This window comes from Danio rerio, chromosome 19 (assembly GCF_049306965.1).
Source record: "Danio rerio strain Tuebingen ecotype United States chromosome 19, GRCz12tu, whole genome shotgun sequence".
Classification (NCBI taxonomy): Eukaryota; Metazoa; Chordata; class Actinopteri; order Cypriniformes; family Danionidae; genus Danio; species Danio rerio.
In genome coordinates this window covers 20,559,800-20,582,138 of record NC_133194.1, presented here as the reverse complement: position 1 = coordinate 20,582,138, position 22,339 = coordinate 20,559,800, and the positions used below count along the sequence as shown (strand labels likewise).

The following is a 22,339-nucleotide window of genomic DNA, read 5'->3' as shown; positions in this document are numbered from 1 at the left end:
TTAAAAATTATAAATATTGTTGTATTACATTTGTATTCATATTCTATATAAATGGATGAATGATAAAAAAATAATTCGTTGATGTGATAGAATATTTACATCACATATTTTAACATTTTCGTTTATAATATATAATTAACATAGTCTTTGATATTACCAATATTAAAAATACTTATAATACATAACATTAAATTAGTATACAATTTTTTGTTAAAAGTTAATACAATAAAACGTTGTATTCACAACTATTCTTTCAAAGTTACCGCGTTAACCAACAAATATATTATTTTCGGCAATAAAATATAATAAAGAATGACTAGTACATTTTTCATAGTGTGACCAATAGATGGTGCTAGATAGCCTTGTATGAACTCTGTATGTTTTCGTAATATGTTACACACCCTGTTTCGTGGAAAAATACTAGTCATTTATCATAAACATCAATATGCGACGAGTCAACAGTCGAACGCGCTTTTTTCTTATCGAGCAAACCATACATGGGTTGTGACTTGGGACATTTCATATTAGCATCAAAATTACAAGACTCTTTATAAAAGTTTAATATTCCTGTAATATAAGACGTTGTTGAAACAAAATATGAATCTTTTCATGTATAAAATTTAACGCGTTAAAACTATACATTACACTTTAGGAATATATCTATTACTGTTCAGTACGATTTAAATGATATTAATTAATGTTTAAACATATAAAGATTGATAGTGGTTATTAAGTGAGCTGTCAAATATGATTGAAAATTACTCTTGACCTAAAATTGCATAGTGCATTGATATGTAATACAACTAAAATCGAATATCATATTTTAGTTTTTCAAAAACAAAACAAAAATAGTTGTGTATATAAATATATATATGTATACACACACACACACACACACACACACACACACACACACACACACACACACACACACACACACACACACATTTATTTGTGTAAATATGTTATATAAATGTTAAACAAAAACAAATTTTAATCTTATTACCGTTTGATCTTTATGTTATATTGTATTCAATAATAATAGTGTTATACCTGTTAAACACAAAACCGTATGTTAATCATCTTATTACAGATTGATTGTTATATTATATTGTTTGTATTATATAATAATCAATAATATTAATGTTATACATATGTTAAACATAAAAACACATGTTAATTATCTTACTTTCTAATGAACATCATGGTGAACCGCTACACTATAAAATAATAATAATATTAATACTAATATTAATACTATTAATAATAAATTAGCTGATGTATATTTTATTTATTGTGTGCTTTAAGCCTTAATAAAAAATGATCATGAGGCCCCCCTCTCACTCTTCACCCTGTAGGCTTATTATCACACACACACACACACACACACGCACACACACACACACAGACACACACACACACACACACAGACACACACACGCACGCATGCACACAGGCACGCACGCACGCACACACAGTCACACACACACACACACACACACACACATATATGCATACAGTTGACTGTATGTTAACAGTTTATTAATTATAATATAATATAATATAATAATATAATAATATAATGATATAATATAATATAATAATGTAATACTATAGTATAATTGAATAATCATGATATATAATATAATATAATTAAATTTAATATAAATATTAATATTATAATAATATAATATAATAATATATTATAATATAAGTTAATAACATAATGATTTATTATAACTTAATATGATATAATATAATACAATACAAAATATTATTTAATAAAATATTAATTTTATACAGTTTAATATAATATAATATAATTTGATGTAATATAATAAATATAATTTACAACACTAATTAAATATAAAATAATGGTTCTAATAACAGTAATTGAATTACCGATATTATTATAATATTAATTTTATTTCTGTTTGATTAAAATCTAATTACCAATATTTTCATTACCTGGAAATAGCCTATTAATTTAATTAGTCTGATAAAAATCTAATTACCGGAATTATTATTTTATATTAAACCGATAAGAATCTAATTACCGGAATTATTATTTTATATTAAACCGATAAGAATCTAATTACCGGAATTATTATTTTATATTAAACCGATAAGAATCTAATTACCGGAACTATAAAGTTTATATAAAAGGGGCGGGGCTTAGACCGAAAGTCCCGCCTTAGGGGGCGGGGCTACAATCCATCAAACTTTTTGACAGATGCCCCATCATAATTCTCTCTCTTACCTGAATGTTTTCCACTCTGAATATAAAAACTTTATCTGAGCATTTCACTTGGAAAAGTGATGTTTAAAACACTATTCATTAAACTTACTGCATGACTGGAGCTTTATTTTTACAAACCAATAGCATTGACCTAATTCAAGCTTTTGATTTTCCACTCTGTAGCAGTTTTTCAACACAAAATGTAAACTTTTTTATGCTAAAAATCTGTAATTTTGTGCAACTGTGTTGTATGTTACAAAGCATACTGTCAGTTTTCAAAAGTCACCTAACGTTGTTTCCATTCTTCTGGGTTTTTTTTTTTTTAGGAACAACGATGATTCATTTGGGGGGAAAGAAAAAAAGTAATGTCTTGAAATACATTGGTTACACCAATATGGTGTAATGGTTAGAATTTCTGGGTTTCATCCAGACGGCGTGGGCTCAACTCATGATTTGGGGATATATATATATATATATTTTTTTTTGACCTAAAGTGTACCAAGTAACATTTATAACAACACTTAGTCCCAGTTATTTGTGTCATAGTTGAATGCTTTACTCAATACTGTCAACAAAGCACAATAATATCAAAGAGTAAACACATTTTATTTTAAGAATACTTTGCAGTAAACTTTATTGCATGAATAAGTTTATTTTATCTACCTTCTGATACAGAATGTTTTTGAAACATTTAATTATGTTTTTACGACCACGGGTATCTAACCAAAATATTTCACCTAATTCAAGTAACCAGTGCTGTAGTTTTTAAACACAAAATGTCTTTGCTAACTTTTTTTGCATATGTGTTAAAAGTCTAATTTTACACAACTCTCATAGCATCTGTTACGATGCATACAGTAAAAGTCACAATAACCATTTCTACTGCCAATTATCTTTTGTTGTCTAATTCTTCACAATATTTTTTTCACGAGAACTATGAATCTACAAAGGCAAGGCAAGGCAAGGCAAGGCAAGACAAGGCAAGTTTATTTCTATAACACATTTTATACATAGTGGCAATTCAAAGTGCTTTACATAAACAGGAACAAAAGAGACATGTTTCAGAAAAATAAAAACAAATAATAAAAAAATATTAAAAATGATAAAAACAGATCAAATGTGTTAAAACAAGTTATAAAAGAATGAAAAGAAGAGAAAAACATAATACTGTGATCCGTCAATAGTGCGATCTGTCTACAAAACTAAATGCATATTTGCCACTAAATCTGCATTAACATCTTTTTGCAACAGTATCTAATGTACTGTGTATTAGAAATGTTTTCTTTTGAACTGTCATGAAATTTTGAGTTGTAAATTTTTTGGTTAGAGACAACAAACAATATAATGTATACCTTTTGTTCATTCTCTTTTTCATATGAAAGAGAAATTATGAAATTGTACATCAGTGCATCTTTAAAACTAAATTGGGCAAAAAAATTTTAGGTTGTCTTTCTAAACTGACTACAAAACCATTATACATGAGAAGTGTGTGTTATTGGGTTGTCTTAAACGTTAACCAACCCTAATAAATGATCTACAGTTTATACCTTTATGCTTTAGACAAGTAACCAATCCTTGACACACTTTGCAACATTCTAATTTTCTAAATATTTAATTATACATTTGGCATAAATACAGGGTTTTAATCAGTTTTGACAATGTTTCTATGATTTGTTTCACACCAACATGTTTTGCACCTAGCTCAATTTATAACTTTTTTTTTTTTTTTTTTTTACAGGAAAGGCATAGACACTTGAGTTGATAAACTTTTATTTCAAATAAATATACACTGAAATAGAGTAGTACATAATGAACAAACATGGATTGCATTACAATAATAAAGACAAATTAAATAAGAAAAAAAAATACGTATATACAGACATACATTGAAGAAAAAACAGGGTACACCAGGACAATAACGACATTACTGAATATCTAACCAACAAAGAAATGCTACTAAAAGCATTCTGTCATGTTCTAGTATGTGGTTGGTCATAACTTCCACAATCTCAGCAATATTTGTTATTTTGTTTTGCGAAACCAGCGACACACAAATATCTGTTATATATGTAGACATACATAGAACCTGCGTTACCCACAGCTCATCACTCAATTCAGTCAGCACCCTCCAGAATTTTTGTATTGGTTGCACAGACAGCACCATTGCTACGAAAACACAGGTGTGTCAATTGATTTATCGTATCGGCACATGAGTTTAAGGCCCCTCTCACAACGTCCATTTCTCTTTTGAGATTTTTCACACGTTTGCCATCTCCTGTACAATCATGTTTAGAATTACAAGCATCATTAATGATCTTCTCCAGAAGAAAAACCATATGGTCCCTATAATGCTGTTTAAACATGTTGTCCACAATAGACCTTCTTTGACAATCAAAAACAGGGTTGCACTCGTATTCAGACCTTTCATGCGCATTACCGTCAACATTTTGAGAACAATAGCAATCAGTCATCTTTGCATGGTGGCTGCCAGAAAACAATCTGAAAATATTTTTAAGAAAAAGTTTTTCTTTTAATCACAATACAAAAGTTTGTCCCATAATCTGTGTAGATCATATAAAGTACTACCTTAAAGATGCTGCTGGTGTCCTTTAACAGCGATAGTTCAGTCCTAATAGTTCAGTGCAAACAAGACCAAAGTAGGGGCTGTGGTCCTCAAAGATAGTACCTTTTTATGTCTTTTAATCTTCTTTTTACTCCTGATCAATGGGTTCTTGTAGAAACCTTTAGGATCAGTGACTGTACCCAGAAGCATTAATCGTTGGTAGCTGGAAGTGATAATGGGCCACTTTATCTACACATTCAAACAGGCCCGCCTTCACTCACGGGGCGGTACTATGAACATCTGCCATGGTGTCATAATAGTCATGAATAAACATTTAGTTAACATCTTTTCTTTTATTTTAGACACTGGCGTGATGATGTAGGGATACCTATTTTTAAAATAAAAATAAAAATACAGGGTCATACCGTAAATATATTCGCAATGAAAGATTTTAGAGAACTAATAGAATTTTACATTTCATGGAAGTTTTAGGTTGACAAAATATAATGCACAGCTGAAGTCATCTCAAAACTCATTGCCAAAATGGACAATACAATTAATTTGAATGTTTTTTAAGCAAATATGTACAGTCTTTTCAACATTACTCTGCAGTTTGAATTGTTCAATATAGTTGTTTATTTGGATTCCTATTAGGGCTCAAATCAGTCACATATTTAACTGAAATTTGCATCTTTCATGATAGTGTTCTTTTTTCAAAGAATGTTTGAGAAGAAATAAGATTACATCTACACATACATATTCATTTTGGAATTAAAAATTTAACGATACCAGACATGCTATTTATTTTAAGTGAAATATACTTGTAAGAAAATACAATTACATTTATGAAATAACCCATATTCCATAACTTATTACAATGCCTTTGAGGTCAAGAAAGAGATCAAGTTTAGGGGCCATTACCCATAATTGGTTAGTGGATTGAAGTTATTTTAAAAAGTCCAAGTTTGGTTAAAAACCTAGGCTTACTTCAATTGGATCTGTTAAAACATAAAGTAATTACAAAATTAAGTTAGGCATTATATGTTCTGGAGATATATAAACATACACTTTACCATCAGATAATCTACGAACACCAACATTCACCAATTTGATACAAACGGTACCAAAACTGTTTACTTATGTTTGTTGCAGAGTAGCAATAAGATTATTTGTTTTATTTGTATGTTATGTGATACTAAATCTATTTTCTGACCTATAATTTTAGTAATACATTTATAATAAAGTTAAAATAAAAAAAAGCTAATAGATTTAGTTAAACATCATGTGCTTGACATTTTGGTAAATAGTTAAAGTTTCTAAGTGTACTAATTGAATATTTAGCATTTTGAAAGCTAAATATATGTCAGGGTATGTAAAGCTGATGCCTCTGGCTTGTTTGGTTGTGATTTGTGAAATGTCTCCACAAAATAAAATATTAAAGTGTTTTTTTTTATTCACTATTCTGCAACTTTGATGCAACATGCAAAAGTGTTAGAAATATACAAAAGTACATATCATGCTGTCTTGCAAAGGTAGACAGTCATGTCGGCAAAGAACTGTTCTTCCTGAGACAAACATTTTGTTTTGCTGTAAATCTATAATAATTTAGTTTGTCTGTCAGGATGTAAGCATACAGTTTACATATAACTGACTTTTTGTACGACAATCTTTCGATTAACATGTTTACAGTATATTGTGACATTTTTAGAGTGGTCTTTGAAATAGTTACAATATCACAGATGTAAAGTACTCGAACAATGTTAGCTGATTGCTGTACTTAAGTACTACTTTTATGATTTGTACCCTACTTGAGTACAATTAAAATTAATGTTTACTTCATTACTTTTTTTAAAAACAATATTTTTTTACAACTTTCAATTTTATTTATACTCAAAAAAGTTCCTCACTCCTAACAAAACGACAAAGCTGCTTAAATTAATGTTATTTACTTTGTAATTGACATTCATTTCAATATTCCATCAAACTGGTCAGACATACTCTTCGATTGTTTAAAAGTCATGTCCTGTCACATTGAGCTCCACAATGCACATCAACCCAGTAAGTCTGCTATCAGTACACTTTTGTTAAGCAGTTCATAAGAAAATATACATTCAGTCCTCTGCCTGTGTACACATCCACATAATTTTATTTAGATGCCGCACAGAAATAAACTTAAACCTCACTTAAGTATATTTAAACTTATACAAACAGAAAGCGTTTAGTTATTTGTCCTATGCTTGGTCATTGTTTTACGCGTACAATTTTATTACAGTACGTGTTCTTTGTTGGTTAGATATTCAGTAATGTCGTTATTGTCCTGGTGTACCCTGTTTTTTCTTCAATGTATGTCTGTATATACGTATTTTTTTTTCTTATTTAATTTGTCTTTATTATTGTAATGCAATCCATGCTTGTTCATTATGTACTACTCTATTTCAGTGTATATTTATTTGAAATAAAAGTTTATCAACTCAAGTGTCTATGCCTTTCCTGTAAAAAAAAAAAAAAAAAAAAAGTTATAAATTGAGCTAGGTGCAAAACATGTTGGTGTGAAACAAATCATAGAAACATTGTCAAAACTGATTAAAACCCTGTATTTATGCCAAATGTATAATTAAATATTTAGAAAATTAGAATGTTGCAAAGTGTGTCAAGGATTGGTTACTTGTCTAAAGCATAAAGGTATAAACTGTAGATCATTTATTAGGGTTGGTTAACGTTTAAGACAACCCAATAACACACACTTCTCATGTATAACGGTTTTGTAGTCAGTTTAGAAAGACAACCTAAATTTTTTTTGCCCAATTTAGTTTTAAAGATGCACTGATGTACAATTTCATAATTTCTCTTTCATATGAAAAAGAGAATGAACAAAAGGTATACATTATATTGTTTGTTGTCTCTAACCAAAAAATTTACAACTCAAAATTTCATGACAGTTCAAAAGAAAACATTTCTAATACACAGTACATTAGATACTGTTGCAAAAAGATGTGCATTTAGTTTTGTAGACAGATCGCACTATTGACGGATCACAGTATTATGTTTTTCTCTTCTTTTCATTCTTTTATAACTTGTTTTAACACATTTGATCTGTTTTTATCATTTTTAATATTTTTTTATTATTTGTTTTTATTTTTCTTAAACATGTCTCTTTTGTTCCTGTTTATGTAAAGCACTTTGAATTGCCACTATGTATAAAATGTGTTATAGAAATAAACTTGCCTTGTCTTGCCTTGCCTTGCCTTGCCTTGCCTTTGTAGATTCATAGTTCTCGTGAAAAAAATATTGTGAAGAATTAGACAACAAAAGATAATTGGCAGTAGAAATGGTTATTGTGATTTTTACTGTATGCATCGTAACAGATGCTATGAGAGTTGTGTAAAATTAGACTTTTAACACATATGCAAAAAAAGTTAGCAAAGACATTTTGTGTTTAAAAACTACAGCACTGGTTACTTGAATTAGGTGAAATATTTTGGTTAGATACCCGTGGTCGTAAAAACATAATTAAATGTTTCAAAAACATTCTGTATCAGAAGGTAGATAAAATAAACTTATTCATGCAATAAAGTTTACTGCAAAGTATTCTTAAAATAAAATGTGTTTACTCTTTGATATTATTGTGCTTTGTTGACAGTATTGAGTAAAGCATTCAACTATGACACAAATAACAAAGTGTTGTTATAAATGTTACTTGGTACACTTTAGGTCAAAAAAAAAAAAAAATATATATATATCCCCAAATCATGAGTTGAGCCCACGCCGTCTGGATGAAACCCAGAAATTCTAACCATTACACCATATTGGTGTAACCAATGTATTTCAAGACATTACTTTTTTTCTTTCCCCCCAAATGAATCATCGTTGTTCCAAAAAAAAAAAAAAAACCCAGAAGAATGGAAACAACGTTAGGTGACTTTTGAAAACTGACAGTATGCTTTGTAACATACAACACAGTTGCACAAAATTACAGATTTTTAGCATAAAAAAGTTTACATTTTGTGTTGAAAAACTGCTACAGAGTGGAAAATCAAAAGCTTGAATTAGGTCAATGCTATTGGTTTGTAAAAATAAAGCTCCAGTCATGCAGTAAGTTTAATGAATAGTGTTTTAAACATCACTTTTCCAAGTGAAATGCTCAGATAAAGTTTTTATATTCAGAGTGGAAAACATTCAGGTAGATTTTAGATTGATAATTTAAAAATGTGTTTGCCAATAAAAAACATTGTTTAAAGAAACATAAACACTCCCAACAAATTGTGTGTAGTGACAATAATCTTGATTAAGTCTATTGGTATAAGAAAAGCATCATTTACCCTGTAAAAAAGTAATCAGTCTACTTTCAAGAACTACTTGTAAACTTGACTAATTTTGACAAATTTGTAAACTTACTAGATTTGACACCATTGTATGAACATGTAAATGGTGGATTCAGTAGTTAAACTAGAAAATTTTAGTATAAAACATTAAGTAGATTTAACTAAGGGCTGGAGCTGTACTGTTTTTAGATAAACTGAGAGCCAATTTTTCTTCTTAAAATAAATATCAGTGTTATTCCATTATTCTGAATAATATACATATTTCTCTTTATTTGATCAAGTATTTGCAATGAATTAAAAACAGTTTGAATTTAAAATTCAGTAACTAAGTTGTCTAGTAATGCAATAACTACAATTTATTGTAATAAAATTACATTTTATTTATCTTTTGAAACAGAAATAACAATAATGTCTAAAGACTGATAAGTCCTTTTTAGTAAATATTTTATGTTGATTTTTTAAACCAACACCAGTGATGACCAGTGCTCAAAACATTAGGCTTTGGATTAACTGTTTTACAATGTGTGCCATAAATTACAGGTCATGCATGTAAATAAATTGAAAACATGTTAGTCAAAGGAAAAACTTTCATTTTAAATTGTTTTTCATAATAAAAGTTTTCATTAATTATAAAGACAACTTGAATTTACATCTGTGTTTTTCAACCAACAGTTTAGAACATTACATTTTAGATAACGTTGTTTTAAAAGGTGTGACAATTTATTGTTAATACAGATTAAGATTTGTTATTTACTGGATTAATATTGTAAACAAATTTAAATTTAATAGTCCAACAAAGATACATCAAAATGTTTGTGTGTCTTTAAATATGTATTAATGTAGTAATAATGTAAAAAACAACATAACCTATTAATGAACATATTTAGTAAATACTGTGTCATCTATTCAAACATACAAAGCCAGACCCAAGTTCGCTCGAGCGCGCGCACACGTACACACAGACACAGACACACAAACACACACACACACACACACACACACACACACACACACACACACACACACACACACACACACACACACACAGACACACACACACACACACACACACACACACACACACACACACACACACACACAGACACACACACACACACACACACACACACAGACACACACACAGACACACACACACACACACACACACACACACACACACACACACATACATATGCATACAGTTGACTGGATGTGGATATATAGATATCAAAACATTTTCTAATCACCTAACAACATATAGTATTTAGTGGGAGACACCCACCACATACAATCAGATATACATATTCTACATCTGATATAAATCTATCTTTCACAAGCAGTTGACAGGATGTTATCCAAAGTTTTCCTTATCATCACTCACACGCTCAGGCCCAGACTGACACACAGAGGAAACATCGGTATGAACATAAAGAAATTTTTATGTTAATAGTTTATTAATTATAATATAATATAATATAATATAATATAATATAATATAATATAATATAATATAATAGAATAGAATAGAATAATAATGATATATAATATAATTAAATTTAATATAAATATAAATATTATAATAATATAATGTAATAATATTATATAATATGTTATTAATATGATATAATATAATACAATACATAATTTTATTTAATAAAATATAAATTTTATATAACTTAATATAATATAATATAATATAATATAATATAATAGAATAGAATAGAATAATAATGATATATAATATAATTAAATTTAATATAAATATAAATATTATAATAATATAATATAATAATATTATATAATATGTTATAATTGTAATATAAGTTAATAAAACAATGATTTAATATAACTTAATATGATATAATATAATACAATACATAATTTTATTTAATAAAATATAAATTTCATATAACTTATATATATAATATAATATAATATAATATAATATAATATAATATAATATAATATAATATAATATAATATAATATAATAATTTAGTCAAATACCTAAAAATATAAAATAATGGTTCTAATAACATTAATTTAATTACCGATATTATTATAATAATAATAATTTTATTTCAGTCTGATAAAAATCTAATTACCGGAATCAATAATTTAATTAGTCTGATAAGAATCTAATTACCGGAATTATTATTTTATATTAAACCGTGTAGTGGCTATTTTCTCTAAGGAGGCTCTCTCAGTGGTCAAGAAACAAAGTCTTACCCGGGATGTCTTTTACAAGTTTTATTCTTTATAAAGAAGATCACAGTCATACAGCAACAACAGTTTCTGCAGAGTGAGATACTAAAGCAAAGTGTGTTCACCTTTTTATCTAGTTTGTACTGCTTACGAGGTCAACTCCCAATAAGGCCTCATCTACAATTACGTCAGGCGTCTTCTGCTGTTTGTGCGGTATGCTCATAACAACCACACATCCTTCTTAGGATAATGAAAAAGCTTTCACCTAAAGAAATATAGTTATCTATAAAAATGTACACATAGGTTTTATGATGAACATATGGAGAACACAGATACACACACATGTAATAATGAGTCTTAGACAAGTTTCTAACATATAAAGATCATCTAAAAATGAATTTCCATTACAACCGATAAGAATCTAATTACCGGAACTATAAAGTTTATATAAAAGGGGTGGGGCTTAGACCGGAAGTCCCGCCTTAGGGGCGGGGCTACAATCCATCAAACTTTTTGACAGGTACCCTATCATAATTACTACTTACAGTACATTTGCTGATAGCAATAGGTTGTCACCATCCTTGCATAATTCCCTATATGTATACAATACTTGAAGAAAAGTACATCTTAAACGTAATATACTTCTTTGCGTGAGGAATATCTTATTGTTACTCCCCTATTACGCAAACATTATGGTTTGTTCTTTTGCAATTTAAAGAAAAGTACACCGTTATTTCACTGTACTTACGCGGTACTTTTCATGCTGAATATCTGGTTGTTACCCCCTTATTACCCAAGCATTACAGTTTGTTCCCTTAAACCTACGTAAACGTTATTTATACACTATACGTACAGAAAAGTACACCGTTATCTCACTGTACTTACGCGGTAATTTTCGTGATGAACATCTGGCCGTTACCCCCTATTTACCCAAGTATTACGGTTTGTTCCCTTATACCTATACATACGTTCATTATACTTACACAGTACATACAGAAAAGTACACTGTAATTTCACTGTACTTACGCGGTACTTTGCGGGTTGTAAAAGAAATCGTTACCAATTATTTCAGTTTTTGTGCAAATACCTTTGTTCCTGCTGAGGCATACTGCTTTCACTTCAGAAATGAGTAAAGCAGTAGTTATTACTAACTACAGTCATTTTTTGATCGTTAATTCAATGCAGATCTGTTGGTTACTGATCTTTAGTTCTTTTTTTATCCAAATTTGTCATTTGCAGAGACAAAGCAAACATCCAGGAGTTGTTTTTTAGACCTCCCCCTGCTCACTTCAACCCCAGGTAAACCCCAACTCGAGCAAATGCATTAAGACTAACAGCATACCACAGAATTGTTTTGTTGGTAAAATAGTATGTTCCAATATCATTGCAGCTTCTGGCACTCTGCACCAGTTTGCTGAGACTCCACAGAGCAGAAGTCCAAAACGTTGCAGCATAGGTGCATTTTGTCTGAGATTTCAGATGTTGATGAGAGTATTGTAAATAATAATAATATTATATTTTTATGTCTTTGTTGCAGCTGCTGGGACTTTGCACCAGGCTGCTCGAACTCCTCGAGGCAGATGTCAATAAGGTTAGCGTAGATGTATGTTTTCTGAGATTACAGATGTTGATGTGAGTATTGTAAATAATAATATATTCATATGTTTTCATTGCAGCTGCTGGGACACTGCACCAGGCTTCACGCAGTCATTGGGGCAAAAGTCAAACAGGTTAGCATAGATGTTTGTTTTCTGAGATTTCAGATGTTGATGAGAGTATTATTATTATTAATAATAATAATAATAATATATTCATTTGTTTTCATTGCAGCTGCTGGGACTCTGCACCAGGCTTCCTGAACTTCACAGGGCAGAATCCAAAAAGGAGAGCATAGATGTTCTCTGAGATTACAGGTTTTGATGAGAGTGTTGTTGTTGTTGTTGTTAATAATAATAATGATGATATATTATTCATGTCTTTATTGCAGCTGCTAAGTCACCACGCCAGTCTCCCCGTACTCCTAGAGGCAGAAGTCAAATAGGTCAGCATAGATGTTTGCTCTCTGAGATTACAGATGTTGATAAGAGTATTGTTGTTAATAATAGTAATGATATATGATTCATGTCTTTATTGTAGCTGCTAGGTCACCACGCCAGTCTCCCCGTACTCCTAGAGGCAGATGTCAAATAGGTCAGCATAGATGTATGCTCTCTGAGATTACAGATGTTGATAAGAGTATTGTTGTTAATAATAGTAATGATATATTATTCATGTCTTTATTGCAGCTGCTAGGTCACCACGCCAGTCTCCCTGTACACCTAGAGGCAGAAGTCAAATAGGTCAGCATAGATGTATGCTCTCTGAGATTACAGATGTTGATAAGAGTATTGTTGTTAATAATAGTAATGATTTATTATTCATGTCTTTATTGCAGCTGCTGGGTCACCACGCCAGTCTCCCCGTACTCCTACAAGCAGAAGTCAAATAGGTCATCATAGATGTATGCTCTCTGAGATTACAGATGTTGATAAGAGTATTGTTATTAATAATAGTAATGATATATTATTCATGTCTTTATTGCAGCTGCTAGGTCACCACGCCAGTCTCCACATACTCCTAGAGGCAGAAGTCAAATAGGTCAGCATAGATGTATGCTCTCTGAGATTACAGATGTTGATAAGAGTATTGTTGTTAATAATAGTAATGATATATTATTCATGTCTTTATTGCAGCTGCTAGGTCACCACGCCAGTCTCCCCATACACCTAGAGGCAGAAATCAAATAGGTCAGCATAGATGTATGCTCTCTGAGAATACAGATGTTGATAAGAGTATTGTTGTTAATAATAGTAATGATTTATTATTCATGTCTTTATTGCAGCTGCTGGGTCACCACGCCAGTCTCCCCGTACTCCTAGAGGCAGAAGTCAAATAGGTCAGCATGTATTTTGTCTGAGATTTCAGTTGTCGATAAGAGTATTGTAAATAATAATAATGTATTCATATGTCTTTATTGCAGCTGCTTGGACTCTGCACTAGGCTGCCCGAACTCCACAGGGCAGGAGTCAAAAAGGTTGGTATGGAAATGTAATTCAACTTAAAGCTCAGTCAAAAAGTATTATTTTAAAATGAAATCTTGCTCACTTTTTCTGTCACAATGTGGTAATCTGTGATAAATTGGACATCCAAAAAGATTCATATAAATGTAGGCTTAATTCAGTGGTCTAAAACTACAGCAGGACGTGTCTCATTTGCTTTTTTTTGGTTGTTAATGGGAAACATGTATACTCTGCAGCAATTTGTCACAAACAAAAACATGGAATCTCCAGTATCAATGTTTACTCTGTTAAAAAGGGCTACAATGCCCTAATTTGTTAGGAGATACCTGTTTTTTTTTTTTTTTTTTTTTTTTTTTTTTTACGTTACTCCTCTTTTACATGTGATCTCTTAATTATTTTTTTTCGGATATTGGTGGAACATTCCAAATGCCTCAAAAAAGTAGTCATATAACAATGATTTAAAAATGTTAGGGTTTTTTAGTCATTATTGTGCGACTAAACAAACATTCTCTACATTATATTTCATCTGCTGGATTAAACTTGCTGGTTATCTACAACCGATTATTAAATTTGTGCTCATTTTGTCATTTTAACTTTTTGCAACATTATGCATCTATGTTATGATATAACATTTTATTGTATTTGAAATTAACAATGCCTTTTTATTGCTTTAAGAATTCCAAAGGAAGGTGTTAACTTTGCTTATACAGTTAAGGGAGGACGTGAGAAGAATCGGCCAAAAGGTGGAACCAGATACTGTTTTACAACTGTCTGCCTATGGAGGCATTTGAGAATTTGGAAAGGCAGCTGAAAAGTGTGGAGATGTGAAGAGCAATGGTAAGAAAAACACCTCCAAAACAAAATTTTCTTACTTAAGCTCACACATTTGATAAAGTACATTAATTCATAATATGGAATGATAAAATACAGTAAAATATTTTACTCATTAAACAAGTACAGTACAATTAAAAAATAAAAGATTTCAGTATACAAATAGCAATTGACAATAGTGTCTGGATGTGTTAAACTTGTACAGATAGTAGCAGTGCCACATTAAAACTTAAATTGTACAAACAGAATGCAATAAGTTATAAGAAAAGTGAATGATTGTCTAAGTAGATAAAGTTAAAATGAGGTACCAGGCTGCTTTTTAGTTAAAATAGATATTACTGTTAATTCAGTTGTTCTAAACAAGTTTGGAGTCAGAGAGAGATTGTGGAAAGCACTCTAGGAAAATAGGATGTTTTTTAAATGTGATAGTCCGAGCCTACAATCTGCTGTAAATTGATTTATTTATTTTTTTTTAAATATATATATTTTTATGTGGTTAGTATTGTGAAGTTGACCAACAAAATAATGAATGGGCAATAAACATTTAGGGTTGGGAAACACTTGTACACTTAAGAATATAACACTAGCTGCCTGACACTTTATTTTAATTTTTTTGTTTAATTCAGGTTTCACAGATGTGCAAAATTGGTGGGAAAAATGTGAAGGACTGTGCGAGGAAAATGCTGGACAGGTAAAGCCCACTAAACATACAACATTACTGATACATTGTAATTTCAATACTGAAGTCTTGCATGCGGCCACAACACATCATGGGTGGAAAAATGTATTTTACTTATTTTATAATGTTATTTGTCCTGTATTGTTAAACATATTTGTAATATGTTTTAGGGTTTTGTAAAATTCCCTAATGTCTTGTTTCAACATGAAGGGGGTTGGTTTGCTGCAGAAGACAGCATTTCAGGCAACCACACTGTTCTCAGTGATTGCAGGTAGGTCCATGTGTGTTTGCATGCAACTATTCTCACGAGAGCTTATTTCTGTTTAATGGTGATTTAAAAAAAAGAAAAAGTGATTCAATTTGTTTTATATCAAGCTATATTGATATAAATTATAGTCATTGGACATATTGCTTTAATATCTCTGTTTTAATACTATGTATTGCCTAACTCTTTGCATCAAAGCTTAAGTGAATGGACACTGTCACAATTAATGTAAATAAAACTTGGTGTGTTTTTTTTTTTTGGCAGATGCAGAGATGACCATCTTCCCAAAAGCTACAGAATTTGAAATAAAAAATGCAATCGGGGAGCATTTTAAACAGGCACCAGGGAGAGTTGGGGGGGGTTGGGGGGGGTGGATACAGGAAAAAAATAATTTAGTAAAATAATTGGTTCATTTTCCTTTTTGAATTTATTTATTTCCTTTTTTTTTACCGCATTTAATGTTTTCTATTGTGACTGACATTTCAATGTTAGCTGTTCAATGTTTACTTATTGTTAATGTTGCTTCTATTAATAAAATCTTTATTTAATCAGTTTAAATTTGCCATTTACGATATCCTGTTAATTAAGTATTTGTGTTTTGTTGTCTATTAAATGAAGGCTATAGTCATTTATTAGTTAATAAACTGATGATTAGTTTTTTTTTATGGTCTGTGGGTAAACTTCTTTTTAATTGCCACTGGCAGCCCAGTTTAGCCAAGACCCAGATTCACTGTCTATTAGACATCTAGTCGCTCAGTAGCAGACTAATAAATGACTAGTCTAAACTTGGGCTATACTTAGACGTCTATTAGATTTTCATTGACAGCCCTAATTTAGCCGTGATTTAGCCTAGACCAAAATTCACCGTCTATTAGACGTATATATGTAGACGTCTATTAGCCATCCAAATCGCGTCTAGGCTAATCTTGGGCTACGGTTAGACGTCTATTAAATTTTCACTGACAGCCCAAATTTAGCCGTGATTTAGCCTAGACCAAATTTCACCGGCTATTAGATGTATATATGTAGCCGTCTAAATCACGTCTAGTCTAAACTTGGGCTATGCTTAGACGTCTATTAGATTTTCACTGACAGCCCAAATTTAGCCGTGATTGCTATGTTTAGACATCTAATAGACGTCTTTTAGACCAAAAAATGCTTGCTGGGTAGCTAAAAAGAATTCAACTGAATTTTTTATCAGCTCTATTAAAACAGTTAAGACTTGTTTCATTGTGAATTAGGTTAATTAACTTACAGTTAACAAATTTAGCCAAAAAAGATAACTTAGTCATAATGACTTTGTGAAGACCAGAGCTTACCTTAATGTTAACTTTAAAGGTTAATGTTGATTATTATTTTTCATTTTTTTCTCTTACATTTTTTGTTAACTTCTTTTTTTTTCCTAATTCGCTTATAGATTTGTGCCGTGCGCTCATTAATGCTCGGTTAGCTTGAGGAGGTTGATTAAACAAACTTTTGTCAGGTGTTTTTGAACCGAATGGTGTTTTTGGTTAATTTTGGAGGGGAGGGGGCTAGTGCAAGAATAGCACAAAGACGCGCTCATAGTTTACCTAATTATCCAGCATCATTAACACAACCCTTTGCAGGTGACTGTAGCTTATAAAGGGAATCCCAATGCGGCCGGAGACTGGAATTATTGCTTAAAAAGAGAGAGAGAAAGAGAGAGAGAAAAAAAGAATGTTACAGAAAAAGCTATTGTAAAAGTAATTATAGAAACGAACGTAGACCGTTTTGTTAAAATAATGAACACTGAGGTAATGAAGAGAGAAGACGTTGTACCGCGAGTGCAGCTGTTCAACTGCGTTTATGCTGAATGTGGAGCTACATTTACTCGTCAATGGCGTTTGCAAGAGCACGAGACCGTGCACACTGGTGTGGTAAGTAATACATCGTTGCTTAAATGCTGTCATTTGAAATATTTCTTTAAAGATGTTGTCTTATGTCAGATGTTGTATTTTCTTTTGCTGCATTGAGTACGCGCTCTCTCTCTCTCTCTCTCTCTCTGTGTGTGTGCGTGTGCGTGTGCGTGCGCGCGTTCCCTTCAGCGACCTTACAAGTGTGGTGTTGTGGGATGTGGACGCAGTTTCACTCGTAAATCGCATCTGAATCGCCATACTTCAGCACACAGTGGAGTGAAACACTTCAAGTAATTTATAATTGGCAGTTATCACTTTAAATTGTTTATCACTATGTACATTGTGCATTTACTTTACCTTTTTGGCAACTTTGGTAAATTTTCTAATAAAATTACAGCTGAGCGCTATAGCTGTAGGTTACTAAATGTTTATTTGTAGTAAAGCTGCAACAAGTGCCTTTTTTGTTTTTGACATTTGAAACCCTTTGTTTTTGAGCAGGTGTAATATCACTGCATGTGGCAAAAAATTCCAAGCTGCTGATAAACTTAAGAGACATGTGCGTTATGTGCACAGTGAAAATGAAGAATATTTCAAGGTTAATTTCAGGTTTTCTCTTTACCACAGCCACATTTGTTTTCTGTCTGTCACTTTTCACTCTTCGAGTATCTTTGCTTTGTCATAAATGTTTTTTACTTTTCAGTGTACAGAACCCCAGTGCTCTAAGGCATTCAGGAAACGACGTGCATTAAAACTGCACCTAGCAACTCATGGTACTTCAAGTTTCAGGTATTGTATTCAGCCTAAAATTGCCTGTCATAAGAATTGACCATTAAATGTAAAGAAAAAAAATCCTGACTTCTGTTTGTTTCACAAGATGCTCAAAAAACAACTGTGGAAAGAAATTTGACTCTCACATTGCACGGAATGCTCATGATCGGAGACATTTAGGTGAGGGTTTATTAGTTTTGTAATTTTCTGACATTTACTGCCATTATCTAAAGCCAGATCAGCCATTTTTATATGCTGCATTCATTTATTTTTGCCTGATTAAGCACTGAAAAAAGATCAAGACAAAAAAATGCACTTAAGTGGTCTGAATATAGGTTTTAAATTGCTATAAATCATCTTTGTTGAAGGCATGTAAACAATGCAGCCTAAGTAAATGAAACTCATATTTTGCAGAATATTGCGAAATTGATCAGTTATGGTCATGTTTTGACTCAACTTCGAGGTTGAACTGGGTTTTGTTCATTTAAAGTCCAGTAGGTGGAATACTGGGCTAGAATCTTAATACTGTTCACACATGACTGACCACATTAAACTTTGTCAACACAAATTTGTAACCCCCCTTTTTTTTATGCCAGGTTACTGCCCGCCCACTATTTAAATAATAAAATAAATAAATAAACTAATAAAAGCTAGTCAGAGCAATGATAAAACCAGATTATGGATATCTATATTTATTTATTTATTTTTTGTCTTAGGTTATCGGTGTCTTCGCACAGAATGCCCCATCACTGTACACACCTGGGGGAGTTTAATCAAACACATGGCAAGTCACCCAGGTAAACTGGTGCTACCATTTAGTTATTGCATATGAACTCACTGGGAGTTGCATGCTTTTAATGGCCATATTGGTTTCTGAAAGATCCTTAATTTTTTTCAACAGTATCATTCTCCTGTATGGTATGTAAAAAGGCTTTTCGGAAACGTGATGCTTTGAGGAGACACAAGCGGACACATGCGTTGCAGAAGCCTGTTTTACTATGCCCTAGTCAGGGTTGTCAGGCATACTTTTCCACAACCTTCAACCTGCAGCATCATATTCGCAAGGTTCACCTGCAGCTGCTCTCACACTGCTGCTCCTTCCCTGGCTGCAGTAAGACTTTTGCTATGCGTGTAAGTACATTTTAAGGGACAAAATGTGTCCTAAAATGGTAGGGTTAACATCTTGTGCAAGGTAAAATTATACAGTGTACCTGCAGTTAATTTATGTACTTCTACCTTTTGCTGGTTCCTCAGGAAAGCCTTGTACGCCACATGTTACATCATGAACCTGATGTGGCCAAACTCAAGGTAGTTCAGTCCCTTTTTAAAAGGAGTATTTTGGGTTAAAATCTGAAGCAGTAGTTGTGGTAATTTGTCAGCAGCATCTTCAAAATAATGTAAAACAATGTTCCTATTGTAAAATTTGTGCTGCAATGGTCCTTTTGTTTATGCTTCTAGTTTAATACTTTTTTTTTTTTTTTTTTTCTTCCTCTTAAGCACCCCCATAAGCGAAGCAGCAAGAGTTGGCAGAAACGTTTGGAAGGACGAAATCGACGTCCTCTGGTTGAAGACCTCCATGCTCTTTTTTCTTTGCGCATGAACCTCAATCAGAGAGCCAAACTGGAAGCTGATCTGACTGGTTTGTTTAATGAGCGCAAAATCCCCCATCACATTGATCCTGAAGTAAACCTCAGAGATCTATTTGGTAGCCGATTGGCTCAGGCAAATGTGGCTGATTAAAATAAATTTACATAACTAAATTTATATAGTGTGCATGTATGCACTGAGGGGAAAAAGTTATGTTTAATATGTTGGTATTTAAGGTACTGATTTTTTTTTTTTTCTTTTTTTTAAACACATAGTCTGAGATGTTACTTGAGTTATGAAAAAAAACAATAAAGATGGTTCAGTTGTCATTCAGGCTCATATACTTTCCTTTTAGCTAGGGTTGTGTTTTTCCGGGATTTAATAAAAGGGAAGTGGACTTGTTTGGATGAAAGTTTCTATGGCAGAAACAAAGTGCTCGTCTGGTGGTTCCTGATGCACGGATATAGGGTGATACTCATCTAAGAACTCTTCAAAACTCCAGCATGACTAAGAAAAATGTTTGAAGAAGAGAAAAAAAAAAAAAAAAAAAAAAAAAATATATATATATATATATATATATAATTTTTTTTTTTTGTGTGTATGTATAATTTTATTTTTTTAAATATAATGTATATCTGTTGGAATCTTAAAAAATAATTGGGTTAACCACTATGACTAGAATTGGAAAAACAGGCAGCTGTCTGTCCAGAATCCTCAATTTAACACTTGGAGCAAAATTTAGAGGAGCTTAATCTTTTAAATCATTTAGTGATGCTGACTTCCCCAAAATATTGGCCACAGTGTAAAAAAATATCCATAAGCTAACAGTTCTCTCTGTGTAAGTGTGTGTGTGCGCGTGTGTTTCTTTACCAGATTCAACTTGTTAGGCCCTTTCAGGTCCAGTATTGATGCCACCTTTCCAGGAGTCTAGCAGATATTTCAGGTTCAAATAGAATCTAAAATATTACGTGTAACAGAAATTTGCTCATTTTATAAATATTAGTAATCAACAATAACGGTTTATTCTTAATTATTAATATTCCGGCTTAAGCTTCAGTCAATTTGATCAAACAAACACATGATTGTATATAATCTTGCCCGCTCAACCGAGCGGACTCTCAGATTATGAATATTAATTATCAACAATAACAAATTATTATTATTATTCATTAATATTCTGGATCAATTTATTGGCAGTTTGACCAAACAAATGCAAGCAGAGCCGCCGCTCTTCCGAGCGGACACGGTAATGATCTATTCATTTAGAAAAAGGGAATTTAATTGCTACTTCTTGCGAAGTAGATTAATCATTCTAAAGTTATAAACAACTTATAATAGCTAGGCAGGGGAATCTGTATTTCAGTGACATTTTCTCGTAAGGCAAACAATACAATTCATTTGATTATAATGGAATTTATTGACTAGTCAGACGGATAACGAACAAACGCACAAACATACATTAAACACAGAACAAAAGGTAAACCACGTAGAGATATCGGGTCTATAGAACGTGTAACAACAAAGAGAAATAGTAAAGCGAGGAAATAGAGATTTCAGGTAAAAGAGTGACAACTTTCAGTTCCACACGCACCATTAAGGACCACCAAGATTATAAAAAACACCTTTTTGATAAAAGGGGCACAGCTTAATCGCATAACTAAAAGTACCTGGACTTAATGTCTGGGTCTCCCTCTTTATGCTTCCGTCCTGATGAAACTCCTTTGATGTCCTTCTTGATGCGTTGAGTTTGTAATACAGTTCTGAGGAACCCGATCACAAACTTTAAATTGAGTTTACTTTGCCGGAAAATAAAGAAAAGCATGGTGGGAAAAAGTCCATGCGGCTGTGAAGAGCCGTGTGGCCCGAGGGCCACTGTCAATGATGTTCTTTTGTTCGGACGTTTTTCCGCGGGATGTTTGGGGAGAAGTCTGCTTATACCTGCGGG

The 22,339-nt window shown here is 31.8% G+C and overlaps 1 protein-coding gene and 1 long non-coding RNA gene across 2 annotated transcripts in view; one reads left to right on the top strand and one right to left on the bottom strand.

Annotated features, from left to right (window-relative positions):
• LOC141379062 (uncharacterized) overlaps nt 1-22,339 on the bottom strand; it is a 120,324-nt gene that overhangs the window by 19,336 nt on the left and 78,649 nt on the right. Inside the window, exon 2 of the long non-coding RNA XR_012395016.1 lies at nt 2,261-3,936. This is a non-coding gene — a long non-coding RNA (uncharacterized lncRNA). The remainder of the gene's footprint in view (nt 1-2,260; nt 3,937-22,339) is intronic.
• 42sp43 (P43 5S RNA-binding protein) lies at nt 17,810-20,723 on the top strand. Its single transcript, NM_001100406.2, has 9 exons — nt 17,810-18,060; nt 18,229-18,329; nt 18,538-18,634; nt 18,740-18,825; nt 18,914-18,987; nt 19,524-19,604; nt 19,709-19,938; nt 20,062-20,115; nt 20,305-20,723. The coding sequence occupies exons 1-9, from the start codon at nt 17,926-17,928 to the stop codon at nt 20,545-20,547; spliced, it is 1,101 nt and encodes a 366-aa protein (NP_001093876.2). The 5' UTR covers nt 17,810-17,925; the 3' UTR covers nt 20,548-20,723.